Source organism: Populus nigra, chromosome 5, assembly GCF_951802175.1.
Source record: "Populus nigra chromosome 5, ddPopNigr1.1, whole genome shotgun sequence".
Classification (NCBI taxonomy): domain Eukaryota; kingdom Viridiplantae; phylum Streptophyta; class Magnoliopsida; order Malpighiales; family Salicaceae; genus Populus; species Populus nigra.
In genome coordinates this window covers 7,802,561-7,821,880 of record NC_084856.1, presented here as the reverse complement: position 1 = coordinate 7,821,880, position 19,320 = coordinate 7,802,561, and the positions used below count along the sequence as shown (strand labels likewise).

Below are 19,320 nucleotides of genomic sequence, written 5' to 3'. Positions count from 1 at the left end.
GTGATTTACTATGCAAGTAAAACTTTAAATAGTGCTCAAATGAATTACACCACTACTGATAAAGAATTACTTGCAGTAGTATTTGCATGTGAAAATTTTAGGTCTTATCTTGTTAGCTCACCTGTTGTTGTTTACAGTGATCATGCAGCATTGAAATATCTTCTTTCTAAGAAAGATTCTAAGGCTAGATTGGTTCGGTGGATTTTGTTACTTCAAGAATTTGATATCACAATCAAAGACAAGAAAGGCACCGAAAATGTTGTCGCCGATCATTTGTCAAGATTGACAACAGATTCAAAATCTGACATCACACCAATCGATGACTACTTTCCTGATGAATCTTTATTTTCTGTCTCTACGATGCCTTGGTTTGCTAATATTGTTAATTTTCTTGTTTCAGGACAATTGCCAGCTCATTGGAGTACCCAAGACAAAAGAAAGTTCTTGAACGAAGTAAAGAACTTTTATTGGGATGACCCTTATTTATTCAAATATTGTCCTGATCAAATATTTCGAAGATGCATTCCTGACAATGAGGTAAGTAGTGTCATTAAATTTTGTCATTCTGAGGCATGTGGGGGCCATTTCTCATCAAGAAAGACAACTGCAAAAATCTTACAATGCGGATTTTACTGGCCCACCATGTTCAAGGACTCACATGCATTCTGTAAGATTTGTGAAAATTGTCAAAAGTTGGGATCTATTTCAAAACGTCACATGATGCCTTTAAATCCTATTCTTGTCATTGAGATCTTTGACTGTTGGGGTATAGATTTTATGGGTCCATTTCCTTCATCATTTGGTTTCGTGTACATATTAGTCGCAGTAGATTATGTTTCAAAATGGATAGAGGCAATTCCAAGTCGAAACAATGATCACAAAACAGTGATAAAATTCTTGAAAGAAAATATTTTGAGTCGATTTGGAATCCCTCGAGCCATGATAAGTGATGGTGGAACACATTTCTGCAACAAGCCATTTGAGTCTTTAATGAAGAAATATGGAATCACTCACAAAGTTGCCACCCCTTATCACCCTCAGACTAGTGGGCAGGTAGAGCTTGCTAATAGGGAGATCAAACAAATCTTGGAGAAAACAGTGAACCCTAATAGGAAAGACTGGTCTTTAAGACTTAATGATGCACTTTGGGCTTATCGAACTGCTTATAAAACATCATTAGGTATGTCACCTTATAGACTAGTCTATGGAAAACCTTGTCACTTGCCTGTGGAACTTGAACATAAAGCTTATTGGGCTATTAAAGCTTTTAATTCAAACCTTGATGATGCTGGTCAACTGCGAAAATTACAAATAAATGAGCTTGAGGAAATAAGAAATGATGCATATGAAAATTCAAGAATTCATAAAGCAAGAATCAAAGAGTTTCATGACAAGAAAATATTGAGAAAAACATTCAATGTTGGTCAAAAAGTCTTGCTTTATAATTCTCGACTCCATTTATTTCCTGGAAAACTAAGATCAAGATGGAGTGGTCCTTTCATTGTGAAACATGTGTATCCATATGGGGCCTGTGATATCGAGAATCCAAAGAATGGCAATGTTTTCAAGGTAAATGGACATCGTTTGAAAGTTTACTTTGATAATTTTTCAGTTGAAAATGACTCGATTGAATTGAGTGATCCTGTATATAAAGATTGATTAGTTTTCTCACATTGTTTGGTGTTTCATTTTGCTAGTTTCTCTCACCCCGGTCAAAAGGCGGATAACGGTACTCCGTGACTTAAGTCGGTTCTTTCAGTTTCCCATAATAACTGATATCTGTCTATATTTGTGCAATTCTTTACTCTTTCTCTCTTCTTTGAATCTCTTCTCCAATTCTCATTTCAAAATGGACACCATTCTTGAAAAATTGAAAAAGTACTTTCCCGCTCTGCCTCAGAATGCGATTATAAAAATTTACCGTGCTAGGTGTGCAAGATTGAAGTTGTTAATGGATCATGGAATTCCTGAAGATATTCGTTGGCTGATTGAAGCAAAGGTCCGATTATCAGGTGAGTCCTCCAATTCTTTCATTTCACACATGCCTGGAACAGGTAAAAGCACTTTTGCAAAGAAACGTCGTGCAAAACGACTGAAAGTCTGTCACAAATATGCCAGATGGACTTGCAATGCAACATGTCATTCTTTAGGAATGGTATCTATAAACCGTGAAGATAAAATACAATTCATTAAGGATGGCCTGAGTAAGGGGTCTTTAGATAATCTTTTGTTGACCCTTGAGACGCATCCTAGTGGAGATGTGCATCGTGCAATTCATGATTTATGGCCCCATTTTCATAAAGAACATGATAGACTTAGTCTTAGGAATCTGACTAAAAAAGACCCTGTTTGCCAGTTTTTAAGAAAACTGGATGGGAAGCCTATCCCCGACCCATAGAGGGCGTTTAAGCCGTTCTTGGACGTAAAACCAAGGGAAGATGTGAGCCACAATCACAACTACCTGTACATATACATGCTTTTTTCAAAATAAATAAATAAATAAAGAGAGAGAGAGAGTGTGAGACTCCAGCTGGCCTACATATAGGTGGTATGATTGCATCTTCAATTTCTCTTCTATAAAATCTTCTCTTCCTTCCCCTCATTTCTACTCATCCCTTACATTAGACAGATATAAAAGTGTGTAGAAATGGCAGGTTCCTCAAGTTATCACATAAAAAATATTTGTGTTTTCGGTGGATCCAGTCCTGGGAAGGAAATAGCTTTTTTAGAAGCAGCAAATCATCTTGGTCAGGTACTAGCTGAGAGAAAGATTCATTTAGTGTATGGGGGAGGCAGCCTTGGGTTAATGGGGGGTGTGGCGATAGCTGCATTTTTAGGAGGTAGTCAAGTTTTGGGGGTCGTCCCTGAAGCTTTAACAAAAGGGGACATCATTGGAAGAACAATTGGAGAGGAACTACAGGTCTCCACAATGTTTGATCGAATGAATACAATGTTTAACCATGCTGATGCCTTCATTGCCTTACCAGGTGGTCTGGGCACATTGGAAGAGATCTTTCATATTTCCTCTTGGGCCCAACTTCACATTCACCATAAACCTATAGGTTTGCTCAATGTTAATGGTTTTTATGATACTTTGTTGTCTTTTCTTGATCAAGCTGTGGAACAGGAATTTCTAACATCTTCGGCACGACAAATCATAATCTCTGCTGCTACTGCTGAACAATTGATCGACAAACTACAATCTTTCACCCCTGTAATTGATCCTTCCATGAGTCGCATCAATTGGTCAACTACAGAAAGCCGTAAAAAGCTTAGATTGGATTTGAGCCTTCGTTTGTGAATCCTTGTGTCTTTTGGTTTTATTTCTAACATAGTATTTTGTTCTGTTATTTTTTATATTTGTTTAAGTGTGTTTCAGGTTTGTCAGTGTTCGTTGTTTCAGGTGATGTCTTCTATACTCTATCTTTCTACCTTAGGACATTGAGGACAATGTCTCGTTTTGGTTGGGGGGAGAGAGTAGTAGTATTTAAAAAAAAAAAAAAAAAACTAACCAACTAACTGTTTTTTTTTTAAAAACCATTTTGCAAAACTGTTATTACTAGGATGGCAGAGTAAGGGGGAATGACTTTTGAGACGCATCTTAGTAAACATTTTCTAATGGTTATTTGCAATATTCATAACAAGGCCTATTAGAATACTTCTTGAAATATTCAGGTTTACAAACTCTCGCATTGTTATCACTTGGTTCTGCTCCTATACTCATTTAACAAATATTCTTAAACCTTCATTTTCACACATACACTTTAACATATGATTGTGGGTTGCACATTGGATTATTACATTATTTATGTTCTTTTGTTAAAGGTAACAACTAAGGGATAGGGATAGTCTATAATTTGCAAAAAAGAAAAAAAGAAAAAAAAAAGAAAAAAAAAGAAAAAAAAAAGAAAAAAAAATGATGATAATAAGAACGTAGATAAGTTTGGTTTCGTAGCCTCCCTAACCTAAGCAATTAAGCCCGAAGGGGTGTTTTAACACCTAATACCCTAAAGTCAACTGACTTGGGAGCTATTGGCCCAAAGCTTGTTACATGGGTTAAGGAGAAAAGCTTAAGGGAATCAAACATTGCACTATCTACGTATCAGTATCTGCAACCCGAGTTACTAAGCTCGTAGGGGTGTCTCAACACCTAATGCCCTAAGATCAACTGGTCTGGGAGTCATTAGCCGAAAGCTCGTTACATGGGTTAAAGATGCATTGTGTTTTATGTTATATGTATAGATATTAAAAAAAAAAAAGTAAAATAAAATAAAATAATCTCAATCCAAGGAAGTTAACCTTAAACATTAGAATAAAATATTGTTTTCTTCCAACAAAAGCCCCATCATCTATATTTCATACATTGAGCACATAACAAGAAAGGTTTATTAATATTTTGTTTAAGAGGTATTGAGCAGATATATAAAATTTAATGAGAGTTTATTTATCTGGATAGATTAAGGGAAGTTGAATGATGAATGCCTTGCTTTGTGGAATTTGCAAATTGTTTTTCTATTTTAACGCTTTAATTACTAGGGACTAGTAATAAGCTGGTTGGGGGGTGTGATTAGTACTTAAAAGTGCATTTTTATCAAGGTTTTATATCATCATTTTGCACTTAAAGTATCAATAACTCCTTAACTAAAGCATGTTTTATAATAACATATCTAATTATATAAGATACCTTTAATTTATGGTAAATGTTCATCTTAAATGCAGGCCTATCACATAAATGAAAGAATTGATTGATGAGTTGAAGTACTGAAATTGAAAGCACAAAGAGATGGCCAAACTTAGAAAAGAGATGCTGGTGCAGTCCAAACTGGAACACTGTTCGGTAATTAGGTCATATCTGGAGCTGTAGATCTTGGATTTAGGTCCATTTTATATGGATGGAAAGATAAGACATAGGCCTACAACTTTCATGTGGAGCCCAAGATTTAAAAAGGACGTTTTCAAGTCCAAATTGTAGCAACAACGAAGAAGTCCGAATCTGTCCTGCAGCCCAGACACTGTTCAGTGTTCAGACCATATCTTGAGTTCTAGAAGTCCAAATGATCTCAAATTTTTACCCTGAAAAGATAAGACAATTTCCTAGAACTTTCATGATTCAAGTTTGTTCAAATTATGACTTCATCAATGACGTTTTTGGCAGACAAGAAGATAAGAATTGTCACCAAGTCAAAATGTGGCCACCCACTCATCAATTAGTCAACAAATCAATAGTTCCGAATTTTGGCCTATAAAAGGAGGCATTTGCCATGTGTTTAGGCATCTTGGTGTTCAGATCAAGATCATGCTCTTTCTTTCTCTCTTTATATTTTGTAATGCTTAAGTTTTGCTTATATTAATCTCTTGCTTATGCTTTTCATTTCCTTTCCTTGTTTATTTATGTTTCTTTTTTTCATTATGTTTAACTAAGTTTATTATGTCAAGGTGAAAAGGGTACACTAATGGTGTAAGAATAAGTATAATATAAACTTAACATGGACCTTAATGTTGGATACTAACATGCTTTATATTTGCTATCTTGTTCACTTTTAATACTTTGCTTGTTAAATGGTTAATCTAGATTTATGTTGTATAACATTTGGTACAACAAATACTTGGTACTTTCATAGCCCATACTGTATGGTATAACCGACACCTGAGCTATGAAAGGAACTTGATTTGTTGTTAACATAAGTTATAATCATGAATGCCTGACAACATTTACAAGTATTAGCATTATTCGAATAAGATAACTAATGTAATCATGTTAACAATTTATAATCCGATTGGAACCTCCTTTGTGTGTGGTTTCCAGTTGAATAATAAGAGTTTATACTATACTTGTTTGATGTACCATTAGTGGATCCTCTAACCTTGACATTTGTTGTTATCATTGTTTAATCCTTACGTTAATCTTTCATCTCAAAGTTCTCATCAACTTCTTCCTCTTCTTCTTCACTATTATTATTATTATCACTATTATTATTATTATTATTATTTTTGTTGTTACTATTGTTGTAGTGTTATTGTTGCTTATAATTTATACAAGTAACCTCCATGTGGTTCGACCCCGATCTTACCGGGTTATTTATTACTTCGACACTCCTGCACTTGGGAGAAGACATCAATCTTTTGGTCGTGTCACACACGTAATACATGATTCATTAAATGCATAAACGTGCTAGGTGCATTTGTAAGTCCAAACAGCATGACTAACCATTCATACAAACCATGCTTAGTCTTAAATGCAGTTTTCCACTCATCACCCTCTTTCATCCTAATCTGATGGTATCCACTTTTTAGGTCAATCTTAGAGAAAATACATGATCCATGTAACTCATCTAGCATATCCTCAAGCCTAGGAATAGGATGTCGATACTTTATCGTTATGTTATTGAAGGCACGACAATTAACACACATCCTCCATGTTCCATCCTTTTTAGGCACAAGTAGCACTGGCACAGCACAAGAACTCATACTCTCATGAATGTACCCCTTCATCATCAACTCATCTACTTTCCTTTGAAGCTCCTTTGTCTCCTCGGGGTTGCTTCTATAGGCTGGACGGTTAAGAATCGAAGCTCCAGGCACAAGGTCAATTTGATGTTCAATCCCCCTTAATGGTGGTAATCCATTAGGAATGTCTTCAGGGAATACACCATCAAACTCCTTGTTTTGGATGTGACATCGAATGTGAAATATATTTTTCCGTTGCTGATCTACATCATCTTCTTTGATTTGCATGTTCAACGCACGCCTTATAACCAAAGCCTCTCCCTCAACAGGATATGCAATCTCCTCATCACTACAATCCACCAAAGGTGGCATCTCTTCACTATCAGATTTGTCACTTTCAGATTCAACCTCCCCATTGTCTCTTGTAAGCATAACTCTTCGGTTTGGACACTGAGATGCAATGTGCCCTTTCCCTAAACACTTCAAGCATTTAATATCTCTATCACGAGTAGGCTGAGATTCAGATTTACCTTTCCCATCCGTATGAGTATCCTTTTTAGCCTTAGGTGGTTCGGCCTTTGCATATGGCTTTGGTTGGACAGCCCCCTCTCTCTTCAAATTCAGCCTCCATGTTGAGGAAGATAAAGCTGAATTGGTCTGAAAACGTGTACTGCCCCTTCTTTTTATTTGCCTCTCCACCTTCGTTGCCATATGGACCATGTCCTCCAATTCCACACAATGTTGTAATTCTACAACATTCGCAATGTCTCTATTCAGCCCATTTAGAAATCTAGCCATAGTAGCTTCCCGATCCTCAATCACATTAGCCCGAATCATGGCAATCTGCATCTCCTTGAAATACTTATCCACGGACCTAGAACCCTGATTCAAACCCTGTAATTTCATATACAAATATCTATAATAGTGGTTAGGCACAAATCACCTTCTCATCAACACTTTCATCTCCTCCCACGATGCTACCGGCCTCTCTCCACTCCTCCTTCTACTAATAACATTTTGATCCCATCAAATCAGTGCATAATCTATGAATTCGATGACAACTAATTTCACTTTCTTCACCTCCGAATAGTTATGGCAATCAAAAATCCAATCCACCTTTTTCTCCCACTCCAAATATGCCTCGGGATCATTTTTACCTTGAAAAGAAGGTATTTTCAGTTTGATAGCATCCAAATCACCATGTCCCCCAACACTACAGAAATTTTCCCTTTGGCTGAATTGGCCCTTTAGTTCTATTCCCATAATCCCTTTGGTTTCTAGGCTGCCAAAAACCTTCCCGATGGCCTATGGCCTCATCCTCAAAACCACCATCACCAATATCATCAACGGCCTCCTCAAAATCCTCATAATCAGCCCACCTTGGCCTTTCGGCCCTATTGCCATTGTTTACTTTCGGTTCAGCCCCAAGCTTCCTCATATTTTAGGTGTTTGTACCAGCCTTGTTACCACGTTTATCCACCCTATCAAGTCTGTCACACACATTTCCCATCACAAAATTCATCCTCTCCATCATCTGCGTCATGACTTGCATTTGGAACGTAAGTTCTCCCTCGGGATGGGATGGTGTATTGTTTTGATCTGACATGATAGTACCTGCAAAAATTAGTTAGTAGTAAAAAAAATTTATCCTCACGTCGCTCGTGTTTCGCTCAAACACTCTTAATATCCTCACACGCTCACACCTCTCGTCTCACCGTCTTGCGGTTCTTGCGAAATTGAAACCAACACCGAATAAAACCAACTTAGCAGCACAATCCAAATATATATATATATATATATGACTCAAGAAGCAATAAAAACCAGAAAACAAGCAAAACAAAATTGTGATGATAGTCTCGCGAGTAGCAAACGAGTCTATCCGAAATATGAACGAAACTGAAGTCTCGAATAAAAAACAGAAATAAAATATAAAAAATGATGAAACAACACCCAAATATATTGGATATGATGAAAATAAACAGCAAGAAATGAAAACAACAGAAAGTAAGCGAATTTCAAAAGTTGACGCAAAACAGACTCGTTTACGACGAGTTAAGTCCGAATTTGGAACCTAGAGTAAATGATGTCAAATTGAGTTAAAATTTTAGGTATATTGTGATATCAATCCAAATAGACAAAATATAAATTTTGAGCAATTTACGACAAGGTTTGATATACTGACGCAAAAACGTTATGAATCAGACCTGATTAGACCCGAATTTGAAACCAAAAGAAAACGATATTCAATTGACCCCAAATTTTATATGTGGTGCGACTAGGACCCCAGTAATTAGATTATCAAATTTGAGCTAATTCCAAGTTGATTTGATCCAATTTTCTCTTGTTTAGTTTTCTACGGCAGAATCCAAGAAACATCATTTTTTGAACGATTTTTTTTTGCTTGTCTCTTTTATCTCTTTGTTTTGTTTTTGATGCTACTGATATATTTTAAAAAAAACAGAATGAAATAACAAAAAAAAAATTATATGCCGCAAATTCAAGGAGAAGAAGAAATTGGACACTAAGGAATTTTTTTGCGGAAACAACAAGAAACGAAAATTTCAGAAGGATATAACCTGATTAATGGAGCCAAGCTCTGATACCAAATGATGCGACCCTCGTGATTACATGGTCACGCAACCCACACGCAAAGACACCAATTCCCGAAAAGTCAAGTAAATCAGGTTTGATAGGAGTGTGACACAAAGATAACTTGTACCTAGGCACCAGCACTATTGGAAACAGAAACCCCCACCCAACAAATATTGATTTGAGAACAAGAAGTATAATGATGATGCCACGAAGCCAGTTGTTCTTCGATAAGTCGTTTTTAGTTCTTTAGAGAATCAAGGAAGGGAGATTATCCCACCAACACACAACAAGTGCAGCAAATAAGTTTATTGATCTAAAAATTATGTAACCTTACATGTTTGGTTATGCCTTTATTTATACTGACTCTAGACTTAAAGAAACCCTAATGGACCCCCCTTAGGTGGACTTATATGAAACCCACTTACAATTGACCCAAATAAGTAATAATAACCCAAAAACTAAGAAGAAAATAATAAAAATAATAAAAATCTGAAAATTACCATCTTAAATATGTTAGAATTAGATTTTTCACCCTTAAGAAGTCCTACATAAACTAGGAAAAATCTGATTTGAAAAATTTGTGTTGCTACCCCCTTTCCTTTGATGTCCTTGATTAGCTTGGATTTCCTTATTTAGCTTGGACAAATAAGAAAACAAATTTCCTCCTTTGTTGCTGATTTAATTACTTTCCTTCCTATGTTAGGAAAAGCATTAAATAGTCCTCCCCTCTTTAGGAATAAGATATGGCCAACTTCCTTACTTAATTAGGAGAATAAATTGCTGACTTTTTATCCTTGTAGCATTAGGAAAAAAACAAGCCTAACAAGGCTGGTATTGGGCTGGACATATCAACCCCTTGTTCCACACGAATTGGGCTCTTCTTAGACCTGAACTAGATGAATTAAAGGTTGTCTATCATGCTCCTTAAATGTCCCAAGCCCCTCTAGGTCCATCTTGCTCCATAAGTTCTGAACAAGCCCATTCAATGCTTTTTTAAGCTTCTTTGCCCTAGCTCTTGTGATTGGCCCAATTGGCACCTACAATGAGTCGTTGGCATGATTACGCTTGGTGTTGGGCTGATTCGCATCAATGAGAGTGGTGCTTTTTGGGTTAGACAAATCGTGAGCTATGTTATAGATCTTATAGTGAACGGGGAAGAAATTATTATCTAAATAGTTGATTGTCCAGGTGTGGTGGTTTGTTGTATGTATTAATGTTGAGTGTAAGGTTGGGAAAGGGCAAATGAGTACCATTTTTTTTTCTAGGTGAGGGTGGTAGCCTCGTTTAAAAAAATAAGTTAGGGTTTTTGTATTGTATGGGTATGTGAGTTGGTAGGTGGAAAAGTGTTTTTGTAGATGTATGATTTTTTCTCTAACTAATTCTCTCTTTTTTATTTTTGGAAAAATGCTCTCCCCCTTTTGCTTGTGAGATTCTTTCACTATTTATTAGAAAATTAATTTTGTCTCTTCCTAATTGCTTGGTTTCCAAGCAACTCAATATCATTTTAGTTCCTCATTTTATTTCTTCGCACTCTTTGTCCTCTTGTCCAATTTTTTTTATTTTATTTATTTTATTGAAAAAGACAATGTCAATGTCGACTTGATTAGAAAATAAATAGTGGTTTTGAAATGAACGCATTAAAAGTAAAATTTTAATTTTTAATTTTTTTTATAAAAAGACATTGAAAATCCAGAAAATGATGCAAATACATCAAAAATATATATTTCTTTATTTTATGTTGTTTTTCTTTATTTTTTGGATTTTTTAAAAAAATGTTAAAAAAAATAAGATAAAAAATCAAGTTATTACACCAGTTATTATTTTTATTTTATTTATCTTCAAGGTTAATTCTACTTGTTAGGTACATATGATTTTATTTTTATAAATAAAAAATTTAAAATACAACTTATCTATCTAAAACTTGAGAAAACTTGAGATGTAAAACAATTAAAGATAAATTAAATAATCTCTTTGAAATATTATGAAATTAAAGAAAATATCAATTTATATTTTAAAAAGATTTAAGTTTAAAAAAATTAAAAAATAAAAAAGTGGGTATTAATTAAAAATTAAAAAAAAAACAAGAAGAGTTTGGGGCTCAACTAGGCCTCACAAGTGTCTTCATTTTTTTTTTAAGAGATTGTTTTCTTTTAATAGAAGAAATATTATTTGACATGGCATACGCCATGTTATCCGTGTATAATTCTCAGTCACTTATAGAAGTAAAACAAATCAGGATTTAAGTATTGGGATCTCAAAAACATCCTAGAAATCTCACTAAATATATTTTCAAGTCTAAAACACACTTTAATTACTTTAAAACCTAAAATCAAACTGGATAAAAAAAAACTAATTATCTGATCCTAATCTAGTTTTTCCGACATGTTTAAATAGAGATACCACGTAAACTAAATTATTCTCTTTAAGACGAATCAATTAACACTAAATTTGGTCATTTTAATGGTTAGGTTGTGATCAGTAGAATACTTTCTCTCTTTTTCTTTAAATGGTTGAAGCATAAGAAAATGAAGATTAGGATTGAAACTAAAAAGAATATAAAATAGCAGGGACTAAACTTGTATATTTCAAAACTTTATGAGCAATATCTTTTTTTTTAATAGTTTTGTTTTGTAAAAACAGCTCTATTTATTTTTTTTAGTTGTATTATGTTTAGTCATTGTTCTTCAATTTAGTTCTTACAATAAATTTATAACATATTTTTTAAATAGATCTTTAATTTAATATTAAAATACTCTCATACTTACACGCAAGGAAATATAAATATAAAAAACATTATAGCTCCTCTCCCGGATAAATTTGGATTTGAGCAATGTTTTCCTTTTTCTTTTCTTCTTTTTTTTTTTGTCTTAGAAGTTTTTTTCTATTCAGATCATTTTTTTTTTAATTTCATTATTTTACTTTGTGTTGAGTAAGAATTAGGCTTGATGTCAAAAAAATATCTCGACATTGAATCGATGCTTGATTTATATAAAAAATTGATTTTATTGCTTGTTAAAAATAGAAAATGTGGGGAACAAAATTGTCATTAAGGAAAAAATGCAAGTTTTATTTATTGTTCATTAGGTGACTTTTTTTAAATTGTTGTCTCTAGAGTTTGTTTTTGTTTTCGGTTCCTTTAGTTTAAAACTTTTATCTTTGGATCCAATACTTTATTTTATTCATATTTCAACCTTTAAGTTCGAGAAAAAAGAGAGAATTGTTAGAAAATGGCTAAGAAGAGAGAAAATAATCGGTTGCCTAGATTATATGAATAATAAAGCCAAATTTGATGTCAATGTATTCCTCTTAACAAAAAGAGTATCGTTGAGGTGTTTTTTTAATATTTCATATTGTCAAAAAAAAATATCAAAATTGATAAAGATTTTCTTAAAAAAACCAATATATGAGAGTTTTGAGTTGAGAAATTAGTTTAATAAGATTCTAAGTGTTTTTTTTATTATATTTATTTATATGAAATTAAGTTAAAAAATGATTTTTTAGTTCCAAGAAACCTTAGCAAAATTTTTCAGCCACCTCTTGTAGCTAAAATCTGGAAAAGCAAATAACAGATGATGCATCGTTTTTCATAGTAGATGAAACTATGTTTGCTTTAATCAAAGGAAGAATGACATTTCGTCCACCCATAAAAAAACAAAATCAGAGAAAAGGCTAAGCTAATGAGCTTGGCCTTACAGGCCCACGCGTGCCAAAACTTTGTTTTATTTTGCCAGGTACGCAATCCTCCATCTCTTCAGCCTAGGTGCTTTGACTCCTTTATATATATGGATTTGGATTGAAAAGCACTATAAAAAAAAAAAGGCTCAATATGATATATGAATCACAACTCAATTTCTCCATAGTTCTTAAAAAATATTATAGGTTTTTATGAAAAGTTAATATTTTTTCCAATTATAATATACCTAATATGCAAAAAAAATAAAAATAAAAAAAATGTTGATGAAAATTAAATGAAAATAAAATATTAATCCTTTAAATTTTTTGATGAATTTTTTACATGATTTTATCACATTTAAAAATTATTATTATTATTTTCCTTCAATGACTTAAAAAATATTGAGAAATTATATATATATAGTTTTGAGATCATGATAGGTTTTATTTAAAATCAATGCTTACCACGAAAACATATTTTCACTAAACAATAAAGAGATATTTTAATAAGAAAATGAAGTTTAGATTAAAGAAATGTATTGCTTGTTGATAATTTTATTTATTATCTTTCCAGCAAATGATTATTTTTATATTTTTAAATTAAATAAAAAATAAATTAAAAAAAAAGTTATTAAACTCGATCAGAGCAATGACCTAGGTCATGGATTGAGCAGGGTAATCCAATTTGACCCAAGTGAATCCAAAACATCATCATTCTCATTTTTTTTAATAAAAAAAATAAACTCATGCCATTTTATATTTTTAAAAAAAATTATATCGAGTTTGGTAAATTTGACCAAGTCACATATGCGCTTGTCATTTCAATTGGCTCATACTATGTCACTATGGACCATTCAAGCTTAATTAAGTTTAATAATATTTTCTAAAATTTTTCCATGGCCGGGCACAAACAAATGACTAGTTAAGACCTATAACTATGGAAACAAAATTTACAAGGATGTGATTAAAAATAAATTAAATATGATGACCAAAATGTAAGGAAGAAAAAAGCGTTAGATGCAGAGGAAGGGAAAATCAACTATAAATATTGATATAGCTCCTATCAACAATTAAATGCCCCTCTCCTTTAGTTTTTGTTACTAGTTAGTTGTTTTCATGTTGACATGAAGAATTGTTTGACAATGTTAATAAACTCAATCAAGATTCATAGATCCACATAATGACTCATTAACCTAGCCAAAACCTAGTTTGATTTTTCAAAATTGATATTGATTTAAATTTTTTTATAAGAAAATAATAAAACAATGGAGTTTTTTATTGACTCGAGTCAAATTGAATGAACCCGCTTAACTCGTGACCTAGTTTATTACCCTCGCTAATTTTAAAAACCTTGCTTTCTGGAATTCAATTCTTTATATAATTAATTGATTATAAAAATAGATATTTGTAAGCAAGACAACATATAAAATTATCGAGAAAAAATATATTTTTCTCATCAAAATTTTATTTTATAATTCATGTAATTTATTTTTGACGAAAACAATAGTTTTTTCTTAGCAACATGGTTCATTGAATAAAAAACAACAATACTCAAGAAATAAAAGTTAAGAAAAACTGTAACAATTTGAAAGAAAAAGGAAAAGATATTTTTTTAATAAAAAAACTAAATTTTCGTATTCATGCTTTTTTTTTTCTTTTGATGTAAATATTTTTTTAGGAGTATTGTTTTTCCAAAGAAAACTCATTATGATCTTGAAAGCAAGTTTTCATTAAAAAAATAAAAATCATAAATTGATAATTTCTTTGCAACTATATGAAAAAAATAAGAATAAAAAATTAATATATATATATATATAATATTAAAAATTAAGAAAATATATGTTTTTCTCCTATTCATTATTAAACATAAGATTATTTGAAAAACACTACATATTATACTCGTACATAATTATCCATAAAATAAACAATATTATTGTAAAAAAATTCTAATTTTTAAAAAAACAACGACGTAGTTTTTTTTATTAGAAAAATGTTTTTAGAATAAAAGGCAGTGAAAATTGAAATAAAAATTTGTTAAAATTTTCATCAATTTGAAATAAAAAAAATATATTTTTTCAATTTAAACTCTATTTTCTTATTAATGAATATCTTAATGTTTTTTTTAACAAAAACATGTTTTTAAATTGTAAACAGTATTTTTTAAAACAAAAAACTATCATGATGTTAATAGTAAGGTTTTTTAACAATATTAAAATAATATCTCAATATTTTATATTTTATGTAAGGTAAATAAAAATTAATAAATATGATAAAATTATATTAGAAATGTATTAATATTGTTTTAAAAAAATAATTAAAAAATCATATACATAAAAATTAAAAGAATTTTGTTAAAATCCCCATAAAACTTATAATATTATTTATGAACCATATAAAAAATAAATAATAATTGAAATATTATGTTAAACTTTTTTTTTGTAGTGCATTAATAAATGTGATAAAATTATATTAAAAATGTATTAATATTTTAAAAAAATAATTAAAAAAATCATGTACATAAAAATTAAAATAATTTTGTTAAAATCCCCATAAAACTTATAATATTATTTATGAACCATATAAAATTTGAATAATAATTGAAATATCATGTTAAGCATTTTTTATTGTTGTGCATTTCAATCAAAATCCTAAAAAATAAATTGAAAAAAAAATATACAAAAAGGTTAGGCACCTAAGCCAAAGAGATGGGGGAAGGCCCAACAAGTGTGGGCTTGCAAGGCTAGCCTACGGGCCTAGCTTTTTTCTTTTATTTTTGTGTTCTCACTTTCTCTTTTTTAAAATAGTAAAATAGATGATGCATTGTTTGTTGTGGCAAACAATATGTTATTTGCTTGTCAAATTCTAACCATGGAGAGGTGGTTGAAAAACTGGGCTAGGATATTTTTAATTTAACAAACTATTTGTCAACCTAATAAACATTTTTATAACCTCAATAAACTAATTTGTCAACTCAAAATACCCCTAATCGGTCTATAAATATAAAATTAAAAAAATATTTCTCAACTCATATCTATGTTTTCCAGAAAAATAAAAGCTTAAAACACCTTAATAAAAGTCCTCTCATCAAATAAAACTCATTGATTATTTTATTATTATTATTATTATTGAAGTATAATCAACCAATAACTTTCTGTTTTTTTTCATCTTTTTCCAACAAGACTTTCTCTTTTCTTAAACTAAAGATTGAAAATTAAACAATATAAAGTTTCAAACAGAAACTACAACTTAAAAAACTAAAATGATTGTAAAAGAATAAAAAGAAAAGTATATAAACCAAAACCCATTTTTTCTCTCAAATTCAAGATTTGCCACACAACTTTTTTTTGTTTTTCAGCCTAATTCTTTATCTTTTAATTGTGTCTTTTTATTATAAATTAAAAAAATAATTGGGGCAGTAAATTCACTGTACACCTAAACACACTCACTTAAATGAGAATAATAAATTAACTGTATTGTCCTTCCAAAAAAACTAACCCATTAGCTAGTTATTAGGAGCAATACTATAATTTTATAAAAACCAATTTGTCATTATCATATTAATTATTAAAATACCCTTAAATCAAAATAAATGTAATTGAAATTTAGGGGCTGATTCCTCTTTTTGCATTAAAATGCACAATAAATTTACTTTGCTATCTTTTGAGTTAGATTTTTTAAAAACTCAAAATATAGATTGATTCTTCTTTTCTCATGGCTTTTTTTATAGTAATCAGGTCATATCAAGGATAATTTTGTACTTTTTATAAGATTAAATAATATTTTTTTAAAAAAATTATCAGCTTGCTAAGTCATTTCAAGCACTTCTAGCAATGCGTGTGGTGGTGCAAAGTGGTGAAAATTAACCATCCATAACAATGTTAGGAAGTTCATGACATCTTTTTCCTGATAAGGTGGCATATACAGTGGTTCTATACATTGGTTTGGATTCGAGAACCATTTTATTTTTTTATTTTTTCTCTTTTCTCTCTTCTTCTAAAAAAAAAAAACAAGTTGCATAGTCAAAAATTCTATGTTATCCTCTTATTTTGTTTAGGCTTTTAATTTAATCCTTTTGCTTTTGATTGTTTGATTTTCATATTGATTTCTTTTGTAGACTTTTTTTTAATTTTGCCTTTCATTAAAATCTAATTCTTTCTCTTATTTTGTTTTGGTTTTGAATTTGATCCTTTTTTATTTTTATTTTGAATTTTTGTTTTGGAAAGTGTTTGAATTTTTTTTTTTTCACTCTTAAATCAAATAATATAGCCTCATTCTTCTTGTTTATCATTCATCCACTTCTTCTTTTAGCTTGCTATTTTATTTTTTATTTTGTTTTTGAGCTTTTTATCAAATTAAATTATTTTTTAATTTTATTCTCTAACCTAGAATTGAAGGTTGTAGTTTTTTCTGATTGAATTACATCAAGTTCATAACTCAGATTACAGGTTTGAAAAATTAACCTAAATAATATCATGTTTTTGTTTTTACACTTTTTTTTATTTTTTTATTTGACACTTTTCATTTTATCTTTTATTTTGTTTCTTTAAAAATTATTACCACCTCGTGAACAGGTTGCTTGTTGGGCATGTGCACTTAGGTTGATAAATTTTAAAAAAAAATTTATATATTTTTTTTATGATCACCCTTTTCTTTTCTTAGTTCAATACATCTAATGCCATTACTTTTTTCGTTTTTTTGTTGTTGTCATCCCTAGCCAGTGTCTATAACCCATTGTGCAGGCTGGGAACGTGATCGGTAATAGCATGTATGGAAAAACAAAAGGAGCTTCCTTTGTAATTGTAATGTAATAATAATAATTATTATAATATAATAATAAATTCCAACCGAGTCCATTAACAAGGATAAATTAACAGCCCTGTGGACATCAAGAAACAAAACAATCATAATATAATAATAGAATGATAGAGAGATCAGTCAACTAGACACATACATTAGAGCAACTCGAAATGAAACTCTAATCTTCGTACTCCTGGTATAACCTGAGAAGCTCAGTGCAGCCAGACATGGGCTGTGCTGCCATGAAGCCCATAGCATTGGCATAACGGGTAGTTGACACAAGTCCATTGTTATTGGTTAAGATAACACGGGCACGATCACGGCCAGCAGATGGTGATCGGCAGTCCTTCCGGGGGCTGCTAACTAGCATGCAATCGCAAATCTGATCCTCATGGTCCTCATCAACAGTGATGGTGTATTTTCCAGTTGAGTCTGTTGTTCCTTCCTTGCTGTAGACAAGATCTTGTGTCTTTCTGTCCTTGCATTCCAGTCTAACCTTGGCACCTGTTATGAGAAAAAGAAAAACCCAACAACATATTGAGGATCCATTGAGCAGTTCTCGACTTTATATCAGAAACCCATTATACAACATTATTATTCTAACAGGATTGCCTTTATATCTAATTATGCCCAACACTTGTATTGGTGATTGATCAATCTGATCTAACTTTTTAACATGGCAATTAGAGCTACAAAATTGTAGCACGATTTTGTCTTTTCTGCAATCAAACCACCCTAAACACCTCTGTCTCCTTGAGGGCCAGATCTAATCACAAACATCAGTCAAACACTAACCAACCATAAATCTAGACTTTCCTCACTCCATTTCTCCTTTTTTCAATAAAAAGAAAGGATAAATCAACCAAATATACATTAAATGAAGTCTGATATATTCAGTAAGATGTAGAAATCTGAAGCCATGGAGACATCGGAACGAAAAATAAAATGATTACCTGCAATGTTAGTGGTCTTGGAGGTTTCAAAACCAGCAAGGCAAGTGTCACAGTAGACGCTCCCTTGAACCACAAATGGGTTTCTCGCTGGGCGAGCAGCTCTTACGAGGGCTGGTAGCACACATAGAGCAAGCAACAAAAGCACTCGAGCCATTTTTTGTGAATTATTGTTAGAGATCTCTTGAGAGAGAGAGAGACTACCTTGAAACTGAAAAGCAAATGGCGGTGTTGAATGGAGAAGATAAAGCGATAATGGTAATAAAAAAAAAAAAAAAAGAGAGGGAGAAATGGAAAAAAAATGGATGAAATTTAAAAACTAAACGGTGGTGTCTAATTTCCAAAAGCACAGGCGGTGATTACGCGTGGAGAAATATCTGGGTGCACCAACGCGGTCTTCAACAAAGTGTACTTGGAGGTGTTTTCGTCATTTCCAGGGGTTAGAACGGGGTCGTTTTGTTGCGTGGTATATCTTAATTGGATAGATAATTGAAATGTGCAGGGAATGAGATCGGAGGTGTAGCGTAGGGCAGTGATGGAGTACAGCTGGGAAATGTCGGTGCTCACATGGTGGGGGGTTGCCATATTCTTTCTTTCTTTCAAGCACCAAATCCACTATTTTCTTTCCAGCACCAAATCCAAAATCCACTATGGAATTAAATTTAATTTTACACATGATTTAAATTTAATTAATAACTTATTATAATTTTTATGTTTGGAATAAAATATTAAATCAAATAATTAAATTTAATTATATTATTTAGAATACTTGTGGAAATAAATTGAATTAACAATTTTAATTATTTTTCTCTTAATTAAAAAAATTATTACAAATACTCTTATATTTATTTTACCCTTAATT

At 31.6% G+C, this 19,320-nt stretch overlaps 1 protein-coding gene across 1 annotated transcript; it reads right to left on the bottom strand.

Annotated features, from left to right (window-relative positions):
• Positions 1–17,501: 17,501 nt before the first annotated feature.
• On the bottom strand, positions 17,502–18,843 carry LOC133693486 (pollen-specific protein C13-like). The gene is made up of 2 exons (XM_062114705.1): positions 18,462–18,843; positions 17,502–18,012 (listed from the first exon to the last, which is right to left on the bottom strand). The coding sequence occupies exons 1-2, from the start codon at positions 18,613–18,615 to the stop codon at positions 17,687–17,689; spliced, it is 480 nt and encodes a 159-aa protein (XP_061970689.1). The 5' UTR covers positions 18,616–18,843; the 3' UTR covers positions 17,502–17,686.
• Between the last annotated feature and the right edge of the window lie 477 nt (positions 18,844–19,320).

Excerpts from the sequence above, each read along its gene's own strand:
- LOC133693486 (XM_062114705.1), bottom strand. The coding sequence starts at position 18,615 with ATGGCTCGAGTGCTTTTGTTGCTTGCTCTATGTGTGCTACCAGCCCTC. Across the intron at positions 18,013-18,461 it reads CAAGACCACTAACATTGCAG|GTGCCAAGGTTAGACTGGAA; the intron begins GTAATCATTTTA and ends TTCTCATAACAG.